Genomic DNA, 24,771 nt, shown 5'->3' on the forward strand with positions numbered 1-24,771 from the left:
ACCCGTAGGTAATGTGTTTGTGTGTTAATTTATGGGCTATTTTGTCCAATTGAACGCATTTAGCGCAGCGTTTATTCACATTAATCGTTTACAGTTAAATCAGTAGTATCTGCTCAGAAATGGCTGTTTTTTCTTTGATTAACTTAAAATATTTTCGCCTGTTTTACCGACGCAGATTTGCACTCAAATCCAATGTAAACGACACTTTAGAATAGCTTAGTTGTGTATAGTAACATGTAGTGTGGATTGGAGATGGCGGAACTAAGTGTTGACGACCTTGGATCTGTGGTCCGTGTACTCTATGATTATAAATACAAAGCAAATAATGGGAGCCTTATCAGTATAACAGAAAATGAAGAATTCATTTTGATCAAAAAATCGAATGCAGATTGGTGGCAAGTTATAAAGACAGGTGAGATTATTTATGGGCGCTAAACGTCAAAAAATTTGGGTGTATTAGGGTTCATAATATGGCATTTAATTACTTTTTCTTTTTGATTGATGTGTTATTACTTATTAGTATGTATAGCCAATAATCAGAGTAATCTAACCATGGTGCTAGTAAAGAATCTTCTCCCCACCCTATTTGCTAACCACTAACCCCTAACTACTAACCCCTAACTACTAACCCCTTACTACTAACCCCTATAACTACTTACCACTAACCCCCTAACCATCAAGCCCTAACCACCAACCTCTAACACTTTCCACCAGCCTATTCAGCTATGTACCGGATGATTCTTCACTAGTGTCCCAACCATTTTCAGGTTATGCGTTATACTCATATAAGACTCATATGGGAACAGTGGTTTGTGTTTCTAACCAAAATATTAATTTAAAATTTAAATTGTTTAAAAGGGTGAAAACTTTAGGCTGTTGGTGCTAATAAAGAATCCACATTCTATTATGCTAACATCGAACCATAACATTAGGGGGCTAGGGTGACATATTTCACTCGTCATATGACGACATATGATACGATATATTTCACTCGTCATATGATAACTCGCTAACCGCATTGTTTTAAATGGTCATTGGTTTATGCGAGTATCAACATTAAGTTAGCTTGTTTTTTAGCGTAATGTTGTTAAATCTAGTTTACAAAACAAGTTCTGATACTTTATGGGGCTATTACCAACTAAAAACTGTAAAAATAATACCCGTAAAAGATTAGGCTCTTAAAAGTGAAACTGTACTTTCACCTTACTTTTCTTAACTCTCATAATGCGAGTAACAACCAACCTCCTACAGCAGATGACACGCTTATGACGTTATGCGTGTTAACTTTGTTTTTGCGAGAAAATATGCGAGTGGAAAAAGGGTAATACTGACATAAGTGACATGTACCCTAACCTTTAAAATATGGACATGGTTAACACCATATGTTATAACACCCCAGTTTTTTTAAACTATTAATACAAAAAAACAACGGCGTAAAAGTATAATAGTCTGTCCAACATATTTATCAATGAGGTTCCCTATGTTTACAACATTAAGTGTAACTTCAATTTAGCAATGCCAGATTGCCAGCCAAGATTTTATGCAAAATTTAAAAAGTAACCCCCTGCCCATTTATCACCAAGCCTTAACATATATATACATTGCTTTTTTCGTCGTTTATTTTTCACCATAACACGGCATAGGATTGTACTCGAACCTTAAGATATTTTATGTTAAATAAACTAATTGATGTTTTTTGTTTACCCAGATGTAAAGAAACCAATCTATGTTCCTGCTGCTTACATTACACAACTTCAACAGAAGAAATATCCAGACCATCCATTCTTTAAGTGAGTGAATGTTATTCTTTTACTTTTGTTACTTGACTTATTGTGTTTTTTTTAACCTGGTATCCATAAAATGTTAATATTATCTTAGTTTTTTCCAAAACCGTGAGAATGTCTTGCCGAATAGGGAATTTGAAACCCTTATCCTAAAAAGGTTGTTCTGTATTATTTACATGTAAATAGTAAATACTATATAATATGGCCTATATTCACAAAATTCCAAATTGTTTCGGCTTTCAATTTCCAACGGCTTTCAATTGTGGCATAGTGGTTAGCGCGCCTGCCTGTAGCGCAGAGGTAATGGGTTCAAGGCTTATAGCTGCTACCATTGTGGGAGTATGTGTCCTTGGGCAAGACACTTAACGGCAGTTGCTCCAACCCAGGGGTCACTAATGGGTTGTCCAAATTATCAGCCATACATAAAAAAATGAAAAAATTCCAAAAAAAGTAATGACCCACAAAGTAACATACATGGTAACTCGTAAGCTGGCACGAGGTGTTGTTATAACGACTGTCGTTTTTCGGCCACGCGAGGATAAAGTAAGTTACATTCACTCATTCAATGTGGTATTTCTATATTTTTATAAAAGAGTTTCAAAAAAATTATTTTTTCCTGTTTTTTTTCATAGGAAAGCACATGCTGCACTACAGAAGGCAAAGAAGAAGCAAAAGTTATTGGAAGGGAAACAAAAACCTGATGCAACACTTCCACACAAGGAGAGAATGATTGTTGTAACTGGGTCAAGGGAAGACTTAACTGTCATGTCTTTGAAAGACAGTAAATAGTGAGTTTTCATCACTTTGTAGTTAATGCTTATCTGTAGTAAGCTTTTGTATTTTGGATGAATAGTTTTTAAATTGCTTCATTTTTCATGCTGTTGTTTAGCACTATACTACTGTACTAACTACTGTATAGGCTATTTATTTTGTTAAAAATTCAATCAAGGCTTTTATTTTTTAGTAATGTATTGAGGATGTTATAGCAGACAGTAATTTTGATACAAAAATATTTTACTTGAAGAAAAAAACATCAAAACAGCAATCAGGGTTTATAAAAACATTTTCCCATGCAAGCAAACATAGAATTTTGTTCCAAAAAACATAGTTTATCCTAAAATATGCATATATATATTACTTTTAGAATGACATGGTGTATTATAAAAGATTTTTTTCCAAATTCAGTTCGGAAATGCGAGCAAGCTGTGATTCTTTGGATCGTTTTATTGAGAATGAAAATCCTTACGACGAAGTTCCTTTTGAGTCAACTTTTTCACCTCGTGTTGTGAGTATTGTGGCCAGTGGTGGTTTTGATAGTCAGTACCCCCCTTTTTTTTTGTGAAAAAAATAAACATAATTTAGTATATTTGTGCTATACCATGTCTTTTCATTTAAAATATTCCTAATTTTTCGCCACCGTAATCCAAAAGACAGATAAAAGTTATTATTATATTATTATTGTGTCCTAACTAAATAATACTGCAGCTTGCAGGTATAAGAAAAAAAATCATTTTATTTTTTAAAAATTAAAAATTCTGAAATAATGTTACTGAGAATAGAAAAACTGTTTTTTATCCATAGGATTTAAATAAATTGACCTCATCATCAAAGGAAGTTGAACCCCTTGCCCCAGATGCTCAATATGAAGAGCCTGAGTATGAAAACTTAGAGGTAACAACTCAAGCCATTTAACTATGAAATACAACATAAACATTGTACGATTTCTTTATGCAACATGCGCAAACTGGTCTAAATCCCAGGTTCTAAAGCTACCACACTACGGGACCTCATCCATGTACAATAAAATAGGCATGTAGAATGTTGGGTGAATGAACCAACTCTGGCTTAAATTTCAGGTTCCATAGCAAGCCATTTGTAGGATCTCATCCATATCGAATAGAATGTGCATATATTATCTTGAGGTATTGGTACATCTTTAGCCTTTATCCCAAGCTTCATAGCGTGCCATGCCATGGAAGGACCTTACCCATATAAAGTGTCTCAATGTACATATACAGTTTTGTAGTAATGGCAAACCCTGGCCAAAATCCAAGGTCCCATTGTCACATACTCGAGTTGCGTGTCTCTCAATTCATCCCCATACAAAATGCCATGTTGTGCTTCAACAAGCTTTCAACCCCACTCAAATTATAAAACAGAATAAAATGTAATCGTGGACAACACCATGTATATTCTTTGTCTTATTTTAGAATATCATTCCTTCTAAAGCGAAAGAAAATGTTCCTGAACCAGCACCCCGTCGTAAATCACTTGAAAACATCGTTAAATCAGGTAATGTGGAATAACTTTCATATTTATTTACTTTTGTTTACATATAGTAGGGACGGGGAAGCTGGGACACCTTCAGCTCGTAATATTTAAAAATCCTGATCGTGTTTTAAACAATTAACAATGGTCTATGGGAGTTGTAAGGTCACGGTTTTATAATTCTTTGAGGGTTTTTGTTCTGTTTACTACCATATGGAACGAAAAACTAGAATGAAAAGTTGTCCCATCTTCCCCCATCCTGGTAAACATTATTGTTTTTTTATCTCCAAAATTACAATAACAAAGGCCATATTTAATTCATATATCGAGGAAATTAGATACAACAGCAAAATGACATATATTATAACACGCTAGGGTTAAATAAATTAAAGCAATATTGTTGTTAACGTTAAAATTTGATAAAAATTAAAACTAGCCATAGCTGCTTAAATAATTGCATAATGAATAAAGTGGAAAAAATGGATATTTTATTTTGATTGGTTGAACCTTCTGTCAATTTTGTGTGGCATCTAGTTTCATTTTGTCTTGTTTAAACTGTAGGTGGCACATAAAGCAAATTAAACACTATGTGTTGCTGATAATCGTTGCTACAACAATATACTTAGGATCCTAGCTGTATATCCTTTTCTATTAGCAATATATAACTAGTGTAGAAGTGCTATAGCCTATATATTACTAGTGGTTGTGAAAGGAGATCAGTTATATGGAGGTGTTTATAAATGGCTTGTTGCTAACGGTTTTAAAAGTTGGAAACCAAGCGATTTTATTGACTTTTTTTTAAAACTGTTTTTATTTAAAAAGAATGTTGTCTGTTCTATAAGTGATTTTATTGGGTTTTCTTTTAAAAACTGTCTGAATTTTTTTGTACTTTCAATAAGTGATTTTGTTCAGTTTTTGTTAAAAAATGTTTTTATTTTTTAATATTTTTTTTACTTTCTATAAGCGTTTTTATGAAGTTTTCCTTTAAAAACCGTACTTATACATTTTTTGAATTGCTTGTCATAATTCCCAACAGGTTTTATAAGTAAGAAAGTTTGAATAGTTATTTCTAATACAAATATATAGTTTAAGTCTTTACCATGTCATGTACATCTGATACAGAAAGCAGCACACCAAGCTCACCAGTCAATCCACGCCGCAGTTTTGATAAAGCAAAGCATGCAAACGTACAAGGAGAGGACGTCATTAAACCTGCTATACCTCAACACAACTCGCCCAGGACAGTCACCACTGTAGAGGTGAATAATAAATATTGTCTTTTTTTGTAGACCAGGGTTTTTAAAACTATATTGCATGAAAAGTCTCAGCTTTCAAAGTGTGTATATTTCAATATTTAACTATTTAGGGAAAAGTTAAGCATGTTCTGTGAAAGAGTTTATAAAAGTGTGTATCCAACTTGGTTTAATCTAAAATAGGTTACCTGACTTTTGTTCGGATTTACCAGGTTATGGATTCTATTTTTAATAAGAGACTGAAAGTGACATTTTTTTGCAAAATATTTGGCCTATTTTTTATAGACTAGTAGACTATTCGTTGGACTTTTGTCTGTAAAATGTTTTTGAGTTTTCCTGACTGTTATTTTTTGTGAGAAAGCTGTCAAAATTCATGAGCACCATTATAATGGCCAGATTCATAGAACTCTTCACAGTTTTAACATCAGAATTTTGATTATTGTTAACAGGTCCTCGATGATGGGTGGGAACTTCAGCTTGATAATTCCACAGGGAATAAATATTATTACAACACCAATTCTGGCGAAATGAGAGTGAAGCCCCCACGCAAACAAAGAGTCACTGACGATAAAATGAAAACGGTTTGTATTCCTAATGTGTAAAACTGAACAGATAAAATGAAAACGGTTTGTATTCCTAATGTGTAAAACTGAACATTATCTCTTAACTGGTAACTTTATTCTAAAGACTGTTGTAATTGAGCACCTTGGCTTTGTTAGCCGAATTACACTTGTCTTATTGTTGTTCATATCTAAAGCCATACCAGATTGATCAATTATCCGTCTATGATGCCTTTATATGTTCACAAATCTTTTTTTCAAAAGTTGTTTTTTTTTGATAGGCATGAAATTTTTTGATATCCAGAAAGTTGTTTTTTTAATTTTTTTTTTCAGTTTTATTCGTTCGCAAAAAAAAGGTATTGGTTGTAAATCTGTTTTTTATTTATAAAAATTGTTTTTTTTATATTTAAAATTCTGCTTTTTCGTTTTGATTTATTCATTCACATAAAGATGTAATATAACAGCCACAGAGAGGCGATAGAGTTCACAGTCCACCTGCTGTACCCGATGTTTCAAAGAAACCTTCGTTTGAACCAAGCCGGTTGTCACCGGAGATTGTGGAAGATTTGTAAGTTCTTGTTGTTGTGTATTTCATTCATATTAAGTATAAATTGAGAATGTAAGCTCTTTGTAGTGTGTATTTTATTTTAGTAAGTTATATGAATAAAATGGTTTTAATATAAATGAAATGCACACAAAAACAACTCACATTTTTAACTTTTACTAAGTTTTATTTCGAATAAAATACACAACAATTTATATTTTTAACTTTTACCAAGTTGTAATTTTTCTCTTTAAAGTTCAATACTGCAACGAAGAAAGACATCACCAGCGAGGTACAAGAACACTCCTCGATCTCCTCTCGTTCCTCGCAACCAGGAGTCCCAATCTCCGGAACCAAATGATCCTTGGACTGTGAGCCCTAAGAACACTCCCAGTGTACAAAGGAACAATAGCAACAACAGTGGCTACTTTTCCTTCATGAGCAGATTATCCCCGGACACATCCGAGAAGAAGAAGAAGCACAAAAAAGCGAGCAGTGATGCAGGAAGAGCAACTAGCTCTCCCAATTTTGAGAAGACCAAATCGAGGTCTTCGTCTTTTGGAAGCGGGGAGCTGTTAAGACCAGAGATGCAAGGATGGATCAAAGAGAGAAGTCCGGAGGGGGAGGTTGTGTACGTGAATGAGTTTAATGGAGACAGGGTAAGTTGGATTTTTTGTGTGGGATGTTTTGAGGATGATCCCAATGCTATTGACCTATATGCATTGCTAATAGGTTGGGGTAAGACGGTCTTTTGGGGGTAAGATGGTGTTTTTGGGGTAATATGGTTAAAGAAGATAGGGTAAGATGGAATTTTTGTCTGGGGTGGTTTTAGGATGTTCCCAATGATATTGACCTATATACATTGCTGCTAGGTTGGGGTAGAATGGTTTTTGGGGGGTAAGATGGTCTTTTGGGGGTAAGATGGTTAAAGAAGATAGGGTAAGATGGATTATATGAGTGGGAATTATAATAAACCTGCAATTACAAACTAATGATATTTTGATGCCATATCGCAAAGCTACCAGCGGACGATTCTATCATAAAATAGTGATATGTTATGTTTGTGTAAATACTTCAGCACATGGACACCATGTTATTAACTCTTTAACTGATGCAATATCACCTCTTTACCAGTTACTATGTGTACCTAGACTATTTACATAAGCTATAATAACATATTCCAGGGCATACATGCATACCTTGCATACCCACGTTAGGTGCCTATGCATCTACATTACATACCTTGAAATAAATGGTTAAATCAACTTATAATCTACAGTGGCATGAAATGACAGATGAAGACTCTGGTAAACCATATTATTTCAATGAATACACAAGACAGACTGTATGGGAGCTACCGCAGGTTTGTTGAGTTCCTTTGTAGCAGTAAACACCAAACTTGTTCACAGAGACCTGAGTATTAGTATGTCTGTGCCTTGATATAGGAGTAACCACTAATAGCAATATAACACACTCTAACTTAACCTAAAGGCCTTGTAAGAATGACGATAAATTTTTATTTACCATGTTTATATAAACCTGCGAAAATAAACCAACATGCATGAATTCCACTCTGCTTCCCGCTAATTAGTTGCATGGGGAGGGTGAAACAGAGTTGGAAGAGCCCTACGAAGAGGAGAGGGAGAAGGAACAGCGGAAAGTTGGCTTATCCAAAGCTTATTCCGACCGAGGACGCTCAATGTTCAAAGTAAAGTCACTAGAACGAGAAAAAATCTATCTAACCCAAGAAGAAAGGCCGAAACATTTCTCGTTACCCCATAACACTTCACCCCCTGCCGATTCTAACCCCTCTGACCCTTTGGGTCATCTACCTGACCCCCAAAGTCACTCTGCTCACCCACCCAGCGTACCTTCACCAAGTTTAAAGCCAAGATTTGCACGCAAAGTAAAACGTGTGATGCAAGCCCGGTCCATGATCATACTTGATGACAATCGATCATTCTCACCAATTGATGAATTCCACCAGGTAGTGACAACACACTCATTATTAACACTCAAATTTACACACCCCTAATCTTAACACCTTATAATCCAAGGCTATATTCATTATAATTATTATTATGACTAAATTAATGAAACCAAGCATTTTTTAAAGAGCTGTGTCAAATATCCATACAATGTGACAAACATTCTATTTTTAGAGTGTTTTTTGTTGTTTTGTATGTAAAGGTCTATATACCTTTACAAAACACCTATAAATCACTCAAAAAGTCTTAAATAAAGCCAAAGGCCTATGTTTCTTAAAATTTTAGTAAAACCTGGGGTGCCATTATAATGCAGTTACACTCATAGTTATCAAACATAGTAAACTTCATTGATTGTGAAGTAACCCTTGGCCCCAATGTTACACCTATGAATACAGCCTTGCCTAACCCTAAACTCAATGCATGTAATGATAGTTGACTAAAGTAATTTGAAATGGCACGTAACGCATGATGGTTTACCGCATGTTCTTCCAGCAAGAAACTGCACTTAAAACTTCGCAATCTGAATACGACCTGCCTGAGATAGGGGTGAGTCAAAATTTAAATATACTTATATGTTTAAAATTGGTGCAAAATGTAATCAACTGGCACAGCATGATCCTAATTGATATTTTGTTCTAAACATTTTTTTGTAGTTGAGGAAATCTTGTGTGTATGCTAATTTTTTATTGGTATTAGAGTACAACTAAACTTAATAACTAAAATCACATGTATATATATATATGTGTCAGTGTGTGACTTCTGCAATAACTCTTCATAGGGTATGGTGTCCTTTTATTTCGAATAACCATGTTTAGGTCTTACTTCTGTTATCCATATTCTTTAGCTCTTTTTTTCCTGGTGGTATTTTATGTAGATGATTAAAGTAGAATTTCTCTCCTTTGTTCTTCCTTATAAATCTTCTCATTGTATTCTATATGAGTGAAGTCCTATGGTGTTATATGCAATGGAACATGAGATTTAGACTAGAGTAGGTTCATCACCTCAGATTTAGGCAGAGTTGACTCATTACTCCCTATGTCTTTTTAAAATGCCTATAGAAAGAGGTCACAAACTCTGTAGGCAGCACTGCCAATAATAAAAAAATAACTATTTAAATAAACCCAAAGTTATATATAATGGGGGTAATGGACCAATTCTTGTGTATAGACAGTTTCTAATTTTAAATCTTCACCAGCAGGGGAAGTCCCGACTGCGAGACATGGAGCATTCCTCAGTTCCCCCACCACACCCTGTATGTTTAATAACGTATTAGTTTAAGTAAACATTACATTAAAAATATTTACTTGGCTATTACTTGTTTTGTAAAACAGCTTTTCTGGCATTTATTGGAGCTTATTGTGATGAAAACAACCTGTATAGCAGATCAAAACTTAATTACATAAATAAATGCCAGATTGTTTTTGAAAACGAGTGTAATATGTCTGGTAGCAATGATATGTACATATATATATAATAATTAATTTTCTGACAGTTTTACGTATAGTTTTGAAGTTAAAATCCATTTTAAGATTATATATATATATATACTGAGTTGACCGGACAATGTGTGAATTAATTTATTTTCTGTAAGCTGCATAATGCTTAATTAATGCATGTATATGTTTATTCAGTATATTTGCAAAACAATAATCCATTTAAGTTGAAGTTACATAAAAACAATTGCTATACTTGGATATTGTGTAAACTAATTCATGTATAGTAGGTTGGGGTAAGATGGTCTATGTTTTCATTCACTTTTATCATCCTATTTGGTGATAAACAATGATCATTTACAGAATTATCTAATCGTAATTAAACATCGTTGTTAATTGTTAAGTTTGGAAATATTGGATATTGTTTGTTAACTACATCCATCTTACCCCACAGTACTACAATGTTTTCACTTTCATATTGCTTAATTAGTGCATGCAAGCTGGTTTGTACAGTGCTGTACATATGCAAAGAAGTGTGCCCATTTTATTCGCTAGTAATAAAGTTAATAAAGAGATTTTTTAAAAGTTGTCAAAAATCAAAAATACAGTTGTAAATTTTAGGTGATCGAACGGCAAGGCAGATTATACTGGACCAAACTGGTTGAAGCCGGTAAAAAGCAGAGGAAAAACTGGTTACAGCAGTGGGTTGTGTTGCTGGCAAATAACCTGTTGTTCTATAAAGATCAGAAGCAAGCCGTAATGGTATGTGCATAAGACTACCTTCAAACTATCTTAGTATAATGTTGTATTTATATGCTTAATTATTTTAGGGTAGAATATCTGTCTCTACTTGTTTTGTAAATTTGAAAGAGATGTTTGTTTGCAGTTTTTTGTTTTATGATCTTAAATGACCAACCAACGTTTCTTTTTGCAAGATATGATTTATTATGTGTCTTTTACATTTATAATACACTTAGCGATTATGGTAGCAAAGATTTAGAAAAACAGTTTTAGGGACACACTTAAATTGTAGAGGAAGTGCATTACTGTAATACACAAGAAATTAAATACAAAAAATATATATGGAAAATTAAACGGAAAAAGAAAGATATCTTCAAAAGATACAGCAATGTTAATCAATGTATGAATTATTTTTAGACAAAATCAACACCTCATGGTCGGCCTGACAGTAGTTGTGACTTGCGTGGAGCTGTGGTGGACTGGGCACGAGACAAATCAAGCAAAAAGAATGTTCTTGAGGTAATATATGTACATTGTATGATATCCACAATCTTGTATTATGTCTTATGTTATAGTTGGGTAGGGGAAGATGGGACACCTTTTCATTCTATTTTCTCGTCCTATGTAGTAGTATACAAAAACATTCAAAGAATTATAAAACCATATCCTTATGGCTTTCATGGATCGTTGTTAATTGTTTAAAACAGGATCAGGATATTCGGATATTATGTGCTAAAAGTGTCCCATCTTCCCCACCCTACTGTATATCTAGTTATTGCTTGTTGTTTATATCATTATTTTATGGAAAAAATGGCTAGAAGAAATGTGTGTAGTTATAATGCTTATAGTAACCAGTCTTATTGTATATGAACAGTGTGAACACGTTTGTTTTTATATTATATGTTGAGTCTTTTTGTTATTAAGTGTCTTTCCAATTGTTATTTGTAATTAAATCAATCAATCAAATTATGTAAATATATTAATAAAGAAAAAAGTAAATATATCAATTTATCAATAAACAAAAAATAATTTAAAAAGAGTTTCAACAAATCATACTTTAAACATGGGGTAGAACTTACACCCAACACCCTGTAGTTCAAAACCACGTGGTGGAATTTTTAACATGCATGTTGTTATCATACAATGTATGACTTATTGTCGTCCAAGCTGTTTCCAATTATTATGTTTTCCCTCCAGCTTAAAACAGTGCGTGGATTGTCGTTGTTGCTTCAACATGAGGACATAACAACTATACAAAAGTGGTTGACTGCCATTAAAGTGACGATACAGCGCGCTGTAAGTTATCATGTCTTTACAATGTTACCTATATACATTATACGGTAGGGTGGGGAATACGGGACACCTTTAGCACATAATATCCAAATACCCTGATCGTGTTTTAAACAATTAACAACGGTTAATGGTAGTCGTGAGTATACGGTTTTATAATTTATTAATTTTTTTTGTTTACTCCCAAATTGGACAAGAAAATAGAATGAAAAGGTGTTCCATCTCCCCCCCCCTTACTATATGTATCTTAATCCTATCAATGTATCTTACTATCTTATATATGGTACGTATAGTGTCAGAATCATAGGCGCCCATTCTGGGATGGCAGAACAGGCAGTTTAATGATGGCTTTTTTGTCCTGCATTGATCAGTAAATATTAAAACCAATAAGTAAGATTTTTCATAAGAATGCACGTAAAAATATCCCTGCCTCGCTGGAAATAAAAATGCTGTCTATGACTACAGTGCATACTATATCTATATCCAGTGACACAGCCAGAAAAAAAGGGGGGTTTAATCAAAAAATTTTCAAAAACTTGTTTTTTATTTTTTTTTTAATTTTTTTTTAATTGTTTTCTATTTTGGTTTAAAAGGGCGGGTCGAGACCCCCTAAACCCCCTGGCTACGCCACTGTCTATATCTATAAATTTTGTGATAAAATTGTATTTCACCAAAGTAAAATATGTAGTTTGGCAACAGTTAAAGATAATTATTATAAATTTTAACCCATTGCAGGCAATAGGTTGATAAACATCCAGGTATGACTGCTATCTATTCAGTTTATAGTTTTGTTAATTCAGTTGTTTTGGTTTTAGTTTTGCATTTTGTTTGTACTTCCTATTTCCTTTATGAAACCCTTCTATTTTATAAGGGTGAGGTCCTTTTTGAGGTCTAGGGATTTAAGCCAGATTCGCCTGTTACCTCAACACCCAGTTGTTTTTTTTTAATAAGTGCTAAAGTTCGATGTGACAGGTTTTAAAATGTGTTATTTGTTTTGTATGGTTTCTTGGTGGCCTTTCAAATAGAGTAAATCATTTTATAACGCATTGAATATCTATCTTAGCTGCTATCGTTATGACACATAATGTTGGTGAATCATGTATGCTTAATGTTATACAGATTTCTAATTCAATTTTGACAGCAATGGTTCTATACAAGGACTCTCAGTTATAGGTTGTGGTTTTTTCAAGTACTGTGCTCTGCATATAGCTAGGATATGTAGTTCTATACTTTAAGCTGAAGTTCTTTATGTAAGGCTTTGTCTGCATTGTATATTAGATATAGAAGTCTTTCTATACTTTTGCAGTTCTGAATGTATTTCTCGGGGTATAAAGTCCTTTATTATCTGTCAGTTTATTTAAATGTTTTCCTTTTTTTTTCTCAGAAACAAGTTTAATATTGTGTAAAATTGTGTTCCCACCGATTTATCGAGAGAAAGAGTATCTATTTTTGTACTTCCTTTTATGACAACAGTGTTTCGTCCATTACTAGTTGATCTGTGTGGCTTGGAGTGCATTGCACTGTGCGTATATGCGTGTATAGTTAACGTGCTATACTTACTTCCGTGTGTTACGCACTCTGTGCACATCCAATACAGGAAACTACAGATGCGCGCTCACTTATGTCTGTGAATCAGCCAGGTGCAGATACAGTAACTCATTTTATTACTTAGCTTTGTTAGTATAAGATCACTGTGCATAGCATGTAATATTTCAAGACGGCTAAAAAAAATGTTTTTAAAAAGATCTTCTTCTGCAGCCAAGAATGGCAAACACAGCATGAGTAAAGAGGTAAGGTCTCAAGACAGTTGATTTATTTTGTTGAGTTTTGTTTTAGTTTGGTTTATTGTGCCTGTGTTCTAATTCCATGTACACCATTGGCTAGTACACCATTGGCTACAGGCATTTTTGTTTGTTATTTTAAAAATGTATAATTATCTAGACTTTGTTTGTGTATTGCCGTAGGGTATTATGTAAATGTTTCTATTTGTATCTTAATAGCATTTGTTTTATTACGTGTATTCTTTTCAAGTACTTTGGTCTTTTCCATTAAAACCTATATTTGTGTTGGTCTCTAATCTCTATAGACTTACTGTTTCCAGTCGAGTACTTTGGTCTTTTCCATTGAAACCTGTATTTGTGTCTCTCTCTATAGACTTATTGTTTCCAGTTTTTTTGGGGTAAAGTTAAACTTTTACAAAACAAAAAAGAAATAGTGGCCTTGAAGAAGCTATGATAATTTGAAGGTAGGAGTGACATTAGTCAGTATGCATGTAACAAATTTCTCTAAAATCGAACTAACATGACCTTAAAATAATAGCACTGTAGCAGCTGTGGTTTATGTATACCAAATAAAATTGTACAGTTTTCTGGGATATTTTGCTTCACATACATATAACTTGTACAATTGTTTAAATGGGGTAAAACAAAACCGTCATTGATAACCAGTAAAGTGACTTGTGTATACATAATGCTGTCTAACTTGTTTAACCTGTTTCCTGTTTGTAAAGTTTTTGTATTACTAGAAATGTTTTAATCATTCATTGAAAACGTGATTCATTTTCACTATAAATCTATGGGTGTAACGTAGCATGACTTTTTTTATAAATAACTTGTTATCTGTATTGGCCATACCACATGGTAAAGAATTGCCACATAATGCCCTTAGGGTACGTATAGATATTTCGTGACTTAACTACTACAGTACACATTGTATTTTAAGGTTAAAAAGTAAAATTGGGTGGAACTCCATGTAACTTGTAATTTTATTGTCTTGTTGTTATTTATTACTCAGGGTTTTGTTGGGTGTTTATTTTCTTCCCCACCAATAAACTGGTCTGTCAGCTTTTCCTCAAATCAAATAAAGCCTCAGGGCTCTTTCTTAATTTTGAGATTGTCTGACTACTGAGAAGTCAGTAACATTAGATTTGTGGCAGTTTAAGATGTATCTAGCTTCTGTGTAAAAGATGGTTTTAGTTGTGAGATGGTTTTAAATAAAGGCTGGGTTACATCTTTGGGTAAATTCATTCAGAGAATGAAAAGGAATTTGCAATCGACTAAACACCAAATGATGAAAGTAGACTGGAGAAGTATTATTTTCTTTGTAATGGTGTTTCTACTGCTGAGGTATATGATGATCAAAAGGCAAGAAAACAGTGTTGAAGTGTTTGATGCATACCAAGACTATGCACCTGCAATTGCAAGGTCTAACAAATTAACTGCAAAGCAAAAAGTTGCATCAGTTGTCCAGCAGGGTAGCAGCCAACATGAAGAGATTAAATATGGGCAGGCTAAAACGGAAGCAGCTCCAACTGTAGTGAAAGTACCAACAACTAAAGCTGTTTTAGATTCAAAATACGACAAGTATAAACACTTTAAATGTAACCTGAAGCCTCCAGTAAAAAGGAAACATGTTGAACCATTAATTAAACTCGACAAAACCAAATTCTTGTTTCCCTTGTTGGTGAATGGTCCAAACAACCAAATTCTTGGTCTTAGAGATTCAATTTACTTGGCTATAAAGTTAAACAGGACTCTTATCATACCATACTTTATAAAACACAAGACTGACAGCTCTGGTGCCTTTGATCAGGTCCCGGCAGAGGCGAGAATGGATGTAGATGAGTTGAAAGTCCTCATTCCTACAGTTCCACATGCTCAACTGCAACAAGTATGCAGGAATAAAGTGGATTCTGTATTTCTGTCAGAAGTATCGAAAAACATGCACGTAGCGCTGCCTTATGAAAGAATTTCCAAGCTAGCAGGTCTTAATGTTGATAAACCAAAGGATTCAAGCCCAGGAGTTGAAATGCTGCCTCGGAATGAACATGATTTAATCATAAAACTCAATGATATCAATGTACCGAAGTTACGAAACATGTACAAGTCAAATGGCAGGTGCGCTGTGTACGTTCATCCTTTTAGAACCGTAGGAGCTCATGAGTCCTCTCCAAAGATGAGGGAAGCCAAAATAATTCTGGAGGATTATGAGAAAAACAACATCCGGACACAGTATGATCAAAAAGATGAGGAGCTTGTGTATTCGCTTGGATTCATGAGCACAGGCCACCCTCAGTTTGTTAAACAGATTGCTGACGAGTTTCGTAATAAAGTCATGCATGATGCGTCTGTTCTTGCAGTCCATTACAGATTTGATCCAAATGACTGGATGATAAGATGTGCTAAACCATCTGGCAATACTGTTGAAATTAACAAGATGTGCCAGCAACTTGACAAAATCAAACCAATTGATATTGCCAATGGACTTTTTGCTTATATAAATGGTTTAAGCAGAGGTAAGACTGTTCAGGTGCAAGCTATTTATTTTGCTGCGCCATTGACACTTTCGAACTTAATATCTGAAGTTAGAGTTTTGTTTGATAAGAATGTTGCAAAGAATTATGGCACTAAGATACCGATATTTACATATGTGGACTTGGAGAAATTCCTGGGGAAATACATCAACTGTCAGCATGTTGGGAACAATTTTGAAGACGTTTTGTCACTCGTGGAGATGGAAATTTGTTTAAAGTCAATTTCTTTTATTTCATCACAATCCTCCTCATGGTCTAATATTGTGATGCGACATAGGGTTGCAAACAAAGTTATGAAACATGATTCACATACACTTATGGTCGTATGGGAAGCTTATTTAGAGAGAACAAAAGGAAATAGTTAACTGTGCTATTTTGAGGTGTATGACTTTCATTATTTAAAACAAATTGTGGATATTTGTTAAATTAAGATTTATTTGGTATTTTTGATATTGGTATTATACAAACATGATTTATGAAATTCCAAAACTGCCCTAAACCCAAGTTCTCTGGTTTTCGTTGTCATAGGACCTCTGCATATGAAACAGAATACCTATAAAGAAAATATTGTTTAATTAATTTAATTTGTACCTCGTCCTAAGAGCTGATGTTCAAATTCAAACAAAGGACTTATTATATTAGTTGTGTGTTATTAGGTTTAGGTTGTATTGTTATTTGTTAATGTTATTAAATTCTCTATCGCTTAGCAGCCATTATATTAATATCCTGCTCAATGTATTTATATGTGTCTCATATCCAATGACTCTATTTAATTGGTTACAATTGAAACATAAACACAATTGTTCAATGTTTTTGTGTTTACCATAAATTGTGCTTACAGAAAGCAACATAACATGTATTGCATTCAAAACAGAGAATTGTGTTTCTTTATTTCCTGCATGCCCTCAGTTGTATTAGTTTTTGTTCACACTTTATTTATATTTTAGCCCACATGTAATATAGTAGGCTTCAAAATCAGGTTGATATGTCATTGCTTTACTTTCAACTTATGATTTAAACTGCCCTCATACCAAATGCCAAGGTGAGTCAAACTTGCTTATTATAGTCAACCTAGTGTTGTATGGTTGCCACATTTGAATCTTACAGATGCCATGGTCATTGCTCTATAAACCAGTAGTGTTCTACTAAACATAATTCTCAATTTTGCTAACCTATAGTAGATAGGTAATGTAAAATAAAGATATTTTATAACTTTGTTTTAAAATTGATTCAATATTTATATTATAGTTTCACAACTCAGTGTGTGTTTGGTTTTGTAGCAGTTATCTAAAATAACATTTGATATATTTTGCGGTTACTTCATATTCTTATTACGCCATAGTAAAATGAGTATGGTATACTTTTAAATTTAATCCCTTCCAAAGGAAATACTATATATATTCCCTAATTTTGATTGTTTCTCTGAATGCTATATTGGTTATTGGCAATACCTTGGATTATTTTGTTCAAAATTTATATGTGTCAGAAAAAAATATTTTCGCTGAGTGATATTGAAGTTTCCTAAACAGAACCGAAACTTATTGATGTAGTTATTTAATATTAGGCAGAACCAAAATAACGTGTTTTGTATCTTAACTTGTAAAGGTCAATTGATCAACAGATTACTTAAATTGAAGTAATTTTCACTTCATATGACTACTTTGTTTGAACAATGTTGAATAACAAACTGTTTTTTCTTCTCTACTACCGGTGCTGAGCTGTTATTGGTCTTTGTGCTTCATTTAATGATTTCCTGTATGTGGTTTGCCTGCATACAGACACACTGTTGTGTGGAGAGTTTTGTATTAAATTTCCGCAACATGATGCAGTGTAGATACGACAATGCTTAAGAAACCATACAAGGTATATCAGCCAGGCTTTTCAAAGATTCCCAAGTCAGCAGACGGTAAACAAGACACTGAAAATGACTCATCAATTCTTTCTGTGCAGAGAAAGCTCTCAATAGTTGAAAACCGTCGGCGTTCACGAGAAAATTGGAAAATTTGTCAGCAGAGCCGACAAAAGTATGAGTTAAACATTTCTTCAGAGGGACTTGAACTTGGCACCCCTGGGTATTACAGAACACGAGGGGACAGCGTTTGCAGCCCTTTGCATGCACTTTCAATCACCGAACCCAGCAATAAACCAAAGCCTGTTGATATCATCAGTAAATTAGACGCATCTCCAAAACAGGGCAGTGGTCTTGATGAATCTGAAGATGTTAAAGGATTACCAGTTTTATCAATCTTAGATGAAGAAGACAGAAAATCTATGTTGTTAGATTTAGTAATCAAGGAAGAAAACGAAGATCCATGTCTGCCTGTCCTAGACTCCTTGCCAGATTTTCAAAAAGACATTTCCCACTTTGGAGTTGAAAATCATGTTATAACTCGTCCAAATCGTGTTCTTGAAGCAGCCAATTCAACACCCACTACACCTGTGCATTTAAGAAACAGATCTTCACTACCATACAAACCTAAGACATTGACTTTACCCCCTAGAGCAAGCCTGGCTGACTTTGAGCAAAAAACTTCCAGTTCAAAGTTCAAATTTCGAAAAAGTTTGTTCCGAAAGTCAAAAAAGCTAAATGTATTTTCAAGGGTATGAGTTTAATTTTTTTAAATGTAGGGACAGCAGAGACAGATTAAACCTAATGGTTGTAATGTTGACTGATTAATGCAGTGTGGGTAGTTGTGCCCACCTGCCACCCCAGGTTTGGTGCCTATGAATTTAAGTATTAAAGGATCTTGTGTCTTAGAAAGGCTCTGATTCAGTGGTTCTTAAACTGGGGGGTGCGCCCCTTTAGGGGGGCGTGTAACACTTGGAAGGGGGGCGCGAAAAACTATAAAATAAAGTGTTATATGTCTTATTACAGTGGTGTTCAGAAGGCTTAAATACGACACACGCAAAAGTTAAATTAAAATAGCAAACCTTTAAGTCTGAATTGCTATTATGTCTTAATTAATTGCCAGACAAAACAATCGCTATTATGATGCAATGAATCCCTATTATTTCGTAACAAACAGTCTACCTGGCTAAGAAAAACATGGCAAATATAAGGCTAAACTATGACGCAAACGGAACGGTTATTTAATTTCACTTTTGCGTTGATCGCGAAAATGTGTTTTACGCAATAATACAGATATAGTCAACCAAAGGAGCGCGGTTTAAAGCATGTCCAATATGTCAGGTTTGGCTGTGGTGGATTATGGCAGAAATTAATTGAACACCACTGTGATAATTTAACAAAAAGGGGCGGCGCAAGTTTGTTGAGATCTTCATTGGGGGGGCGTGCTTCAAAAAGTTTAAGAACCCATGCTCTGGTTGATGATTTTTTGTTGTTGAAGAGTATCAAGTCGCAGAATATGAGTTTTATCTTTAAAAGTTGTGACAAGTTTTATTAGGATAGGAATTGCTTAGGGATGCACATTACAGAATAATTAGGTATTCTAGGATATCCTAGAATACTTTATTTCGAATCTAGAATTCCGAATCTAGAATTTCGAATCTTTTAGTTATTTTGTTTTGCTTGATGTTTTATGTTTATTCTCAAATTTTTGGATAGTTGTCAAAATCATGAGGCAAGTTTCTATAGCTAAAGAGATTTTATTACATCACAAGTACTTAGTGTTAGGTCACAAATATTTATTTTATTATTAATATTTTATCACAAGTATATTATTACTTCCACAAAAAAATTATTATAAGGCCAACAAAACTACAAGTACTTGTTGTTACATCATAAGTTTTATTTTATCAGTATACTATTACATCACAAGTACTTATTGTTACATCCCAATCTACAGAACCAGGTTGAACCACTGGAACACGAATATTTATCGCAGAGGAACAGCAGAGATCGAGATGAAGATGATGAAGATGATCATAAGAAGAAGAAAGATAAGAAGAAGAAATCGAAAGCTCGTGAGTATCTATGTATTACCTTATTATGAAATACCATTAAAGCCCTTGTTGCCTACCTTTTTAAAGCTACAGGCTTCAAAATCTGATAAGGTCCTTGGTAGCACTCTGTTTGTTTGGTTAATGAGCTAATTCTGGCCTAAATCTCAGGTCCCATTGTGTGTCATGCTGCATGAACCCACCCATGTAGAATAGAAGAATCTCTATTTCAGTGGACATTATGTAAAATATCATTTCAGTTTAGGCATTTTTATTCAAATTAGTTTTATAATACCTAAAAATACTTGACTGGTATTAGCTGGACGTGATGTACATTAAAATGTCATATTATGTTTCATTTCTATACGTTTTTATAATATTTCTACGTTGCAGCCTCGAGACATGGCTCTGATGCGAAAAATTCTGACAAAGTTCGAAGTAAATTGAGAAAGTTTATCAATAGGAGGCCAACCATGGAAAGTTTACAAGAGAGAGGAATTATCAAAGGTAGAATGTCTTTTATATATATGTGTGAGGTCCTACACTGTGTCACATCATGGGACCTTCAGATTTAGGCCTTGTTAAAGCAATTCCCATTAAAGGGGCATACCAACGAAAAATCATAATTTGTGTATTGATAGATATGCTTAAACGTAATCTAAAGATATGCTTAAATGTAATGTAAAAAGCATTCATTATCCAAACCCAAAATGAAATTTGATTTTTCTTTAGTAGTTTAGAAACTAGAAAAGTTCAGTGTCTTTTTTTCTAATGGGAAATCCCATGCATTGTCAAAACAGACGATTTTTTTTACTCCAGCAGGTTTTTTCACCTGGCTTTTTTAAAAGCTGTGTTTTTTTAGAAAAACTTTGATGATATATTTAGGTCACATTTGGGCATCTATATTCATATACAAATTTTTATTTTTCGTTTGTATGCCCCTTTAAGTGTTGTCCCAAAGACAGATATGCTGTCAATACTGTCGTAAACCATTTAGGAGACTATTCAAAGTAGGTCTCTAGTTTTATTCCAATTAACTTAGGTAAGCTGTAACACATTTAAGTAATAATTAATATAACATAGTTCACAGTTAATGCAACATAGTTCACGATATATAAAACACAACATACTCCGACCATGCGCTGCTTAGAATGAAAGGTCAGACGAGACGAATTAAAGACGGATGACGTAGGAAGAAGGCACAGCGATATAGAAATAATATAATAACACCACAAATACTATCAGTATTAAGCATTGAAGACAGTATTCTTTAATTACATAGTAAATTCTTTGATTACACACTACATTGAACACAGTATCCTTTGAGAACACAATGCTCTTTGATGCAAGTGACTAACCACTGAGCCACAGCACCAGACTTACTATATTACTTTACTTTGTATAGAAACTGTCTTTGGTTGCCCTTTGGAAAAATTGTGCGAAAAAGAACAAACTCATATTCCAAACTTCATCAAGTTATGTGTGGCAGAGGTGGAAAGAAGGGGTAAGTCAACTTGTATTTTCTCACTACTATTGGTTTCAGATTGAAAAACATGCCCCAGGCAAGACAGAATATTTATATAGTAGGATGGGGGGAGACGGGACACCTTTAGCACATTATATCCAAATATCCTGATCGTGTTTTAAACAATTAACACCGATCTATGGGGCTCGTAAGGATACGGTTTTATAATTATTTGAATTTTCCTTGTTTACTACCAAATGTGACGAGAAAATAGAATGATAAAGTGTCCCATCTTTCCCCACCCTACTATACACCTCATATACACTGCTGATAGTACTATGTTTTATACATTTGTGGCATCATAATTATGTGCATTTCATGAACCAATACCCACTTAACTACTTACAGTATACCTTGTATTTAAATTCATATACTCCCAGGTTTAGAAGTTGATGGGATATACAGAGTAAGTGGAAACCTCTCTCATGTGCAGAAGTTAAGATACATGATTGACAGAGGTAAGATACAAGTACCAGTTATATCTGGAGTAATGCGCCATCTTTACATCAAAGGGTCCTGCTATGCTTTTGAACCTCATCCATATAAAATGTTTTGACTCATTAAATACATTTTTTCAAATCTGTTTATAAAATTTATAAATGGTAAATAAAGCAAATGTAAACTAATATAAGTCACCATATGAAGTAATAATCATTATAGCGCATGTAACAAATATTCCAAACACAACTTATTGTCATGTAAGAATCAATCATACCAACTAGATTTATGTGCATGGTATAATGACTCAATGAAACATTATGACGTAGTTTCAGTTGCTTCCTACAGTATAAATGTGTTTATATTTAAGCCAATGAGTTGTGATTGTCTCAACTCTGGCGTCTTAACTTTACTCCAACTTACGCCACTGTCGTCACATTACGTAATACCATTATTTTGTCATTATACTGTTTCCTGTCGCATGATTACATAATCCACACACTATGGTTTTTGACACCTAATATGGGGATGTGGAACTTACCTAGTAACCTATTGGCACAACAATACCTCATTGTTACATCACAGATGAGCCAGTGAACCTCAGTGAACCTGAATGGGAAGATATTCATTTGGTGACCGGTGCACTTAAAATGTTCCTAAGAGAACTACCTGAGCCTGTGATCCCGTTTGCTTTTTTCGATAAATTTGTGACAGCCTGCAGTAAGTATTTATGGCTGTTATCTTTACTGACTATCTGCACTATTGTTCATGCTAGAACTATTTCCTAACAATGGCTCAATATAGAATTTTTGTTTGAGAAGGTGTAACAATTTGTTTTTTTTATAAACATTTTGGATCCAATGGTTTTCAATAATTAACATATGAGCACATAATATGACTACCAATTCTCTTAAATGTTTGTATCATTGATCAAAGCATTCAGAAGCTTTGTTATTGTAAACTAAGGCCATAATATACATACTTTCTGCCTCAGCTATATGAGTTAAAGGAAATATAAGTTTCAATAACTTATCAGTGGGTTTCAAAAATAACAGTATAGTTATGTAAGGTTGTACCCACCCACTGGTGCTAGTTAGTTCCTGGTTATGTGTATTTTTACAACATCACTCAGACTGACGTAGCAGTATAGTAGGTTGGGTAAGATGGACATTGTAACACATAATATATCATATTTCCTAAGGTTTCTAACCAGTGCAAGATGTAAGGTTACAGTTATATAATTCTGTAAATATGCCTTATTTACTGGGACAGTAAAAGGGAACGGATCATATTACCCCAACCTTTCTGTAATTATATTTTGTTTACTAAGACAATAAAGGAGAATGAACCATCCCACCCCAATCTACTATACTTCATGTAGAGCAGTATTTATTAGTTGTTTTTTTACAGAAATGCAGGACCAACCACAAAGACTAAAATCAACCAAAGCATTAGTGCAAGCACTGCCAGCTGTAAACCGTGAAACACTGACGTATCTGATGCAGCACTTTCGCAGGTGAATACATTAATTGTGTATAACACTTAGGTGCATAAATCATTTGTATAAATTTGAATATTAAAATATTTTTCTTGCATAGATGTACGCCTGTACTTTGTATATTAAGAACAAAGTTCTAAGGTAATATTGGTCACATTGTACGTGGATTTTACCAGATTTTTACCCAAATCCCTAAAGTTTATACACTTTTAGTACTGCGTGATTGGACGAAACACCCAAAGGCATACCGGATGGTGTTTTGCCATATGGCAAATGAAACGTCTGTACTTTAAGATAAAAATTGCCAAAAAAATTTTTTGACCTTGTTTACTCTTTACTCAATAGTAATGATGTTTAATCTTTTTTTACAGAGTCGTTGAAAGAAGTTCACAAAACCGAATGCAAATTCAGAATATTGCAATAGTGTTTGGGCCTACACTGCTACTTAAACCACCTGAAGATTCACAATCTAGGCCAGATTCTGGTGGCAGCAGCATGGCTATATATATGGCTTTCCAGAACCAAATAATTGATTATATGCTAAGCGGTTTTGAAAGTATTTTTTTGAAATGATTTGGCTCAGTCAGCCTAATATTAAGTGTTTTGAGATCTAGTCCAAGGTTGAAGAGAAAATAGCTGAAGTTTCACTTTTTATTTTTTATTGTTTTCTTTTTGTTTCGATGCGTTAATGGCTGCTTTATCACATCTTGCCTCAAAACGCATGGTTACTTATTGTTGAGCAATTCAATTTAAAAATTATGGTTACCACATATAAATTGTGCGTAGCAAAAGAACAAACAAAGAAATCTGACTGACTAAATAATGTATTGATTAAATTTCTCTGTTTGTGCTTTTGCAAATCATTTATTAGTTTTTTTGTCTAAACTTGGTCAATGGAATAAATCCTGCATAGCACTTTAATTCTGAATATGTTTTAAAACTGAGCTGTTCTCAAATACGGCTGCTACTGTACCAGCGTGCTTGAGCCCTTATTTGTGCTGTTTTTCACATTTCTGAATTTTGCTTAAGGTTTCAAATTTGAACCAAAGCTCACGCCAGTGAAATTATGACATCATATTTAGGTAGTTTTTCTTTTTTTGCCCTAAAAGTAACAACTATTCTTTTTCTGCCAGTATTAATCGGCAGGTTGCACTTTTCAATGCCTTGATATCCATTGAGCAGACATTTAACCTCTGTTTTGTGTACAGCGAATAAATATAACCCGTTTTTGACCTGA

The 24,771-nt window shown here is 33.9% G+C and overlaps 2 protein-coding genes across 7 annotated transcripts; both read left to right on the top strand.

The window, feature by feature from the left end:
• The first annotated feature begins 149 nt into the window (after positions 1-149).
• LOC149725028 (rho GTPase-activating protein 27-like) lies at positions 150-24,771 on the top strand. 6 transcript variants are annotated; one of them, XM_089893028.1, is made up of 24 exons: positions 150-412; positions 1,709-1,790; positions 2,417-2,572; positions 2,970-3,069; positions 3,366-3,455; positions 3,995-4,076; positions 5,175-5,311; positions 5,755-5,886; positions 6,330-6,433; positions 6,666-7,068; positions 7,689-7,772; positions 8,001-8,396; positions 8,890-8,943; positions 9,593-9,649; positions 10,452-10,592; positions 10,989-11,090; positions 11,769-11,867; positions 19,980-20,097; positions 20,467-20,580; positions 21,479-21,577; positions 21,979-22,056; positions 22,622-22,756; positions 23,447-23,552; positions 23,906-24,771. In XM_089893028.1, the coding sequence occupies exons 1-24, from the start codon at positions 253-255 to the stop codon at positions 24,105-24,107; spliced, it is 3,231 nt and encodes a 1,076-aa protein (XP_089749154.1). In that variant the 5' UTR covers positions 150-252; the 3' UTR covers positions 24,108-24,771. The 6 variants fall into 6 exon arrangements, with proteins under 6 accessions (XP_089749154.1, XP_089749155.1, XP_089749157.1 ...); XM_089893029.1 differs by having other exon boundaries at positions 9,596-9,649; XM_089893031.1 differs by lacking the exon at positions 9,593-9,649.
• Positions 14,603-17,120, top strand: LOC149725029 (uncharacterized). Its single transcript, XM_089893048.1, has one exon. It carries the CDS (start codon positions 14,844-14,846, stop codon positions 16,536-16,538), a length of 1,695 nt encoding a protein of 564 aa, XP_089749174.1. The 5' UTR covers positions 14,603-14,843; the 3' UTR covers positions 16,539-17,120.

This window comes from Ciona robusta, chromosome 14 (assembly GCF_009617815.1).
Source record: "Ciona robusta chromosome 14, ASM961781v2".
Taxonomy (NCBI): domain Eukaryota; kingdom Metazoa; phylum Chordata; class Ascidiacea; order Phlebobranchia; family Cionidae; genus Ciona; species Ciona robusta.